The sequence below is a fragment of the Alosa sapidissima genome, chromosome 9 (assembly GCF_018492685.1).
Source record: "Alosa sapidissima isolate fAloSap1 chromosome 9, fAloSap1.pri, whole genome shotgun sequence".
NCBI classification, from domain to species: Eukaryota; Metazoa; Chordata; class Actinopteri; order Clupeiformes; family Clupeidae; genus Alosa; species Alosa sapidissima.
Genome location: NC_055965.1, coordinates 16,529,208 through 16,535,600, shown reverse-complemented (window position 1 = coordinate 16,535,600; position 6,393 = coordinate 16,529,208). Strand labels below are relative to the sequence as shown.

The window sequence follows — 6,393 nt, the reverse complement described above, 5'->3', positions numbered from 1 at the left end:
CCGCTGATTGGTCATCCGAGTGCCGCCTGAAATTCAAAATACAAAGCCCACCCTCGTAATGGCCTATATCATTGTGTTGATTGACTATTCATAAAACCTCTTAAATTTAAAGGACAAATAAAAGAAATATACTGAAACATTCCATCGGTCAGTGCATATAGCCTGTTATAGAAACAATTACATCAATCAATTAACCTGTTAGTCAAGTCCAAACACAAATATGAACTAAGGTAGCTTGTATTTGCTACGTTAAAGCCTAAAAGAACTGCTTGTTTATGAACCCAAACTACCATTGATGTGCCTTACTTTTTATATATCATTGAGGGAATACGTTACAAGACTGCGTTTCACCTGCAATCACCTTGAACTATAAGGGCCCAGGAATATCTCGCAGCCTTTCATGATTAACTAAGAGTCCGGAATGATAAATGAAAGGAGAACAGTTTACATTCTTCAACCGGACATTTGTCTTATCAGTTACTTAAGTGCCGACATTTTATTGGGGTAAGAGTGGTCAAGTATTGACAGGAAAATGAGCGTCTTTACTCATTTTTTATTTGGGTGAATACATATTTTCGACGTTACAGAAAACACGTTAACGGCGAAGGTAGCTTGGAATTATTATTTTTTTGTATGGGTATTTGGGTGGCTCTTAAAAGAGCCTTTGTTTCTGAAACTTAGGGGAGCAGGTTTACTTGGACTTCTCAGTCTTCTTGGGCAGCAGCACAGCCTGGATGTTAGGCAGCACACCACCCTGAGCGATGGTCACTCCGCCGAGCAGTTTGTTCAACTCCTCGTCGTTACGCACAGCCAGCTGCAAATGGCGCGGAATAATACGAGTCTTCTTGTTGTCACGGGCAGCGTTGCCGGCCAACTCCAGGATCTCAGCAGTCAGGTACTCGAGCACAGCAGCCAAGTAGACCGGTGCACCAGCGCCGACACGCTGAGCATAGTTGCCTTTACGCAGCAGCCTATGCACACGGCCCACGGGGAACTGAAGTCCAGCCCTGGAAGAACGAGTCTTGGCCTTTGCTCTGGCCTTGCCGCCGGTTTTGCCTCTACCGCTCATTTTTCAGTAGGTGTTGAGAGTTCGTCTGAATACTCAAATGCTGAGTGGTGGAAAGGCATGTCTTATTATGCCACACCAGCGCGGTGCTACTCCGTGCCTCAGTGGATGAGAACAAAATGGTGAGAGCCAATCAACGTGTAGTTCGTTGCGTGACATCACTTTGAAATCTATTTGGCGCGCATAACACTTCCACCTTCCTTTTAGCCCAGCAGCTCAATCACAAATAAAGTTAACGCATGGCATAGTAGAGAAGTAATATCCTAGGTAAAGTTACAGCGAAGTTTCCAGAGGTTCAACTTAATACCCAGTAAACCAACGAGGCTTCCTGAGATACACATTTGGCACTGGTACTGGCTATTCCAATGTAACAAGCTGAAATTGTTGTATTGCAAGGTTTTGGATACTCTGTTTCATGTTTGGATGCACCTGTTGCATTAGATAGAAGTCATGTTGTGTTACCGTAATACATTACCTAATATGTATTTTAAAATTGCATACACAACCCATTAGGCATAGGGGTAAGATGAGCCACTCCTTTTTCTAGGAAACCGTAAACACGTCGTATAATGTGGCAGCATTTTACGGAAGAGGGAATCATTCCTTACAATCTGTGGAAAGGTACAGCACATGACAAATGTGTTAAAAAAAAAAACGTGTAAAATATTCGTTTTGCTCTCCAAGTGGATTCCATTCATGTCTGGAGTTAGGGTTATTTAGAGAAAACGTGAATAGAACATTCAGATGCATTACCCCTCAATGGGTGCCCTCATAATCTATGCTGAGGGCTACACAAAATCATAAATGTTACCGTGGCTTGTTGTGAGAAGCATTTTCTTTCAAAATTGTGGTTGCGGGGTTAGATGGGCCACCCAGGCTGGGGTAAGTTGAAATAACTAGTACATTAGTGAATTGCCTACACACTAGGCTACTTGATATCACTCGCTTTGGTTTATATATCCCTGTCGGATAGCTTCTACACTCATTCATTTGCTCCATGACGCAGTAGGGGTTTTGTGAGCTATGGTGAACAAATGCAGGAGCTGAGTATGATTGTGTATTCGCAAACAGAATTCGTTCTGCCTACCAGCAGGCACTAACGGAATAAAAGCATTCAGAGAGCCTTTGGGTGGCTCTTAAAAGAGCCGTTTGTACAAATGGTGAAAAAGACAGAATGCGCAAACATTTACTTCTTCTTGGGTGCAGCCTTTTTGGGTTTGGCAGCTTTAGGCTTAGCCGCTTTGGGTTTCGCTGCCTTTGCTTTCTTAGGGCTCTTCGCTGCCTTCTTGGGGGCAGCGGGCTTCTTTGCTTTCTTCGGGCTCTTCGTTGCCTTTTTCGGTGTGGCGGGCTTCTTGGCTGCTTTCTTCGGAGACTTTTTGGCGGCCGCGGGCTTCTTGGCTGCTGCCTTCTTGGGCTTCTTTGCCGCGGCAGGTTTCTTCGCTGCAGGCTTTTTGGCTTTAGGAGCTGCCTTCTTTACCGGCTTCTTTTCCACTGCCTGTTTCTTGTTCAGCTTGAACGAGCCGGACGCGCCGGTCCCTTTAGTCTGAACCAGAGTTCCCTTGGTGACCAAACTCTTGATGGCCAGTTTGACACGAGCGTTGTTCTTCTCCACATCGTACCCACCAGCCGCCAGGGCTTTCTTCAGCGCAGCCAGAGAGACTCCTTTCTTCTCTTTGGAAGCAGAGATGGCCTTGACGACGAGCTCGCCCACACTTGGGCCAGTTTTCTTGGGTCGGGGCGCCTTCTTCTTGGGGGCCTTTGCTGGGGCCGCAGCGGGGGCTGGAGCTGTTTCTGCCATTGTATCGTTTAGGTTTCACGCACAGACTACTCAAGGGATCGGAGAGAGTTAATGACTGCTAAAGCCGGTGGGCAGGACTTAAAATTAACATGAGAACCATTTAGTCTCAGCAGAGTGAGAGCTGTCCCGGCCTTTCTGTGGCGAAGAGATCACTTGTGTTTTCTTTACACACTTCTTTGTAAGAAATATGAGTAACGACACGACATTTACCAACAAGACGATGTCTGTTGTGAAGAGCACAGCCTGCACGTCAAAAAGAATATATGGGGGCTTTGATCGCCCTTTATCACTTTTGAAACAAACTGAGAACGTCGGACCTCTAGGTGGAGAGGTTGCAGTCAGTCTAAGTTTTGTGAGGAAATCATGCACATAATAATAGTAAAACCGCGTAATACGTCGACAAAGAAGTGCCTGAGACCAAGACATGAGTCTTTATCACTGATTTTACGTGTTAAAATGTGTTTTTTGCGAAGGTGTACTTTCCAATCGGGAGCTTTATGGACACTGCGAAACACAATCCACAAACACGAAACACACGCATACATACCACATAGGTCTAAATATTATAGGACCAATTTATGGGAAACATACGTGATGTGGCGATATTTGTTAATTTTGCTTATGCAGACATATGACCAAGACTGAATTACAATAGAATAGCCTATATGTTTCTAACACACTGGCTTAGACTATTCTTTGGACTGCCAATATGCCCTGTTGTGGGGAGCACATTGTACAGTTGCGTTTTGCCTGTTTATTACGAGTAGGCAATATATTCATCGGGTTTAGATAACATCTTGTACCATCTCTCCTGGACCCAAAGTAACTCTTTCGTTGCCGTCCTTTTCCTCCTCCTACTTCTTCACATCCACGTCGTATTCTTCATTCTCCTCTAATTCTTACTCTTCTCACTCTTCCTGCTCCCTCCATTGTACCCATTGTAAATTACATGTGCCTTATTTATAGTGCTTAGGCTGATTGCAAAGTGAACTAATTATCTAAAACAGCTTTCACATGAGAAAGTGTGCCAGAGAGTTGGCAAAATAGTGTAAATAATAGCCATGCATGTGTATAGATTTGCTAGGAGTGTGTTGATCATTTGAAAATTGAGTGTAAAGCAGTGAGTTGTGTTTACAGTTCCGCAAAACGAGCTGTGCAGTGGATTGTGCCTACAGATGTGCAAAGTGTGTGTTACAAAATTGCCAACTGAGTGCAAAGCAGTGTTTGTGCTTTTAGTTTTGTGAACTCAGTGAGTGGTTTTGCTATAAGTATTAATAGTTTTAGAAATTGTGCTATAAGAATCACGGTTGTGTTTAAGCATTCAGAAAAAAACTGTAACTTATTCTGACAACCATGAGGCTCCTTGACTTTGTTAACACATCTGAATACAAAACACAAATTTTGCTATTTTTTTTATAACAATTTGAGTGTTAACTTTAGAACACCCATGTGTATTTCTGGTCAAAAATGACCGGCCATTAGAAATGAATGGCTGAGAAAATGGTCAGTGTATAAAATAGAGTCCAGGCACATACTTATTGATCAGATGGACTGTATATGTGCTTCAGTACATTAAAACGCACACACAAACACACCCTCTTTGCTTCTATGCCAGCGCCCACTGGAACCTCCAATTAATCTTTCCCTTTCTGACTTGTATGAGCTCAGGTCAGTGAGGCCTGTAGGCCATACATAGCAAATGGTATAGCAAAAAGTACAAAACTGTTCATTTTAAATAGAATACAAGTTTATAAAGGTCACAACACACTTAGATGGAGTGATGTAACGGAATATGTTACAAATTACATTTTAGGGCATGTATTCTGTATTCTGTAACTGATTACATTTTAAAAGTATTCTTCCCAACACTGACTATCATATGCATTTGTCATGTATACAGACCTTACTGTCCTGTATTGACCCTAGGCAGATGGGTCAGGCCCTTGAGTCGTGGATCTGCTCGAGGTTTCTTCCTATATGTATCTCCAATTCTAGGGAGTTTTTCCTCGCCCCTGTTACCCATGGGCCTCTCTCTTTCTTTTCTTTTCTTCCTTTCTTTCCTTTTTCTCTGATTGCCTACATTCTGTAAAGCGCCATGATACATGTGTAATGTTTTGGCGCTCTATAAGCACAATAAATTGAAATTGAACATTAGATGATAAAATACGTGTTACTATGGATTTTTAACAAGTTATAATGCGGCAGTGATTTTTGAACAGGGAACACAAAACTAGTAGGCCTAAACATTAAAACTAACACAAAAGCAGGGTTAAGCATTTCAGGCAAATTGTCAGACAGTATTGGTGAAAATGCAGTGTTAGGCCATAGATATATAAATGTTCAAATAACTTAAAATTAAACAGTAATACAATTTGTAACAGTAACGGTTACTTTGAAGTGCAAGGGACGGTCCATCTGAACCAGCACCGCCCACAGAATGTCCCCACACTTCCCTGACTTTTGTCATCTTCCCTCACTTTTAGACAGTACTTTTTAGAGCTACTCTGAAAACAATAAAAATGACTCCACTCCACACATCCACTCCAATCATTGACAGTCAGAGTCAACTTTCAGGCAAGGTCTAGGCTACTTAATTTCAACAACATGAAATGTAAAGTATGCTTCGGATTAACCGAATCTCATTTATTGTTGTTTAGCTGTCCGTTATACAATTGTAGCGCGTGTGTGTGTGTGTGTGTGTGTGTCTATTGTTGTGTCTTTCTTTACATCTGTGCGTCTCATTGTGTCTTTGGGTCAAACATCTTGTTAAGGATGTAAATGTGTAGGGGTATGTTGGCATGTCTACCGAATGATTTATTCATTTTGTCATTATCAAGTTAAGGGCATACAGTATCAGTCAGAAAAAAAAAAAAACATTACACACACACAAGGGTTAAGTGTGCCTGTCCTGTGTTGAATTGTGATAAACAAAACAAAAAACAACAGCTGTCCAAAGTATCAATGTCGGTCTTACTTTTGTTCTTGGTTACTTTGTGAAACTCAGAAGTGGGCGTGTCTCGGTGACGTATATTCGCCCGCGCAGACTCCATTCATAAAAAGGAGAGCGAATGAAGGGGCAGTGCTTAGTAGTTTTCAACGAGGTCCTCCCTGTGGAAGCTAGTACGAGTTGCGACAGATTGCTGTTTCATATTCGTACAAGACTCCGTCGCAAGAGGTCTGAAAGATGTCTGGCAGAGGTAAAGGAGGCAAAGGTCTTGGAAAGGGAGGCGCAAAGCGTCACCGCAAAGTTCTTCGTGATAACATCCAGGGGATCACCAAGCCTGCAATCAGGCGTCTTGCCCGCCGTGGTGGTGTGAAGCGTATCTCTGGTCTCATCTACGAGGAGACCCGTGGTGTGCTGAAGGTTTTCCTGGAGAACGTGATTCGTGATGCCGTCACCTACACAGAGCACGCCAAGAGAAAGACCGTGACCGCCATGGACGTCGTCTATGCTCTGAAGCGTCAGGGTCGTACACTGTACGGTTTTGGTGGTTAAAGATCAGATCTCTCCCTCCATTTCTACGCAAAG

General features: G+C 43.0%; 3 protein-coding genes across 3 annotated transcripts; 1 reads left to right on the top strand and 2 right to left on the bottom strand.

The window, feature by feature from the left end:
• Positions 1 to 556: 556 nt before the first annotated feature.
• Positions 557 to 1,087, bottom strand: LOC121718658 (histone H2A). Its single transcript, XM_042103749.1, has one exon. It carries the CDS (start codon positions 1,067 to 1,069, stop codon positions 692 to 694), a length of 378 nt encoding a protein of 125 aa, XP_041959683.1. The 5' UTR covers positions 1,070 to 1,087; the 3' UTR covers positions 557 to 691.
• Positions 1,088 to 2,252: 1,165 nt separating this feature from the next.
• Positions 2,253 to 2,864, bottom strand: LOC121718640 (histone H1-like). The gene has a single exon (XM_042103729.1). It carries the CDS (start codon positions 2,862 to 2,864, stop codon positions 2,253 to 2,255), a length of 612 nt encoding a protein of 203 aa, XP_041959663.1.
• A 3,181-nt stretch (positions 2,865 to 6,045) lies between these two features.
• On the top strand, positions 6,046 to 6,360 carry LOC121718680 (histone H4). The gene has a single exon (XM_042103772.1). The coding sequence runs from the start codon at positions 6,049 to 6,051 to the stop codon at positions 6,358 to 6,360; it is 312 nt and encodes a 103-aa protein (XP_041959706.1). The 5' UTR covers positions 6,046 to 6,048.
• The last annotated feature ends 33 nt before the right edge of the window (positions 6,361 to 6,393 follow it).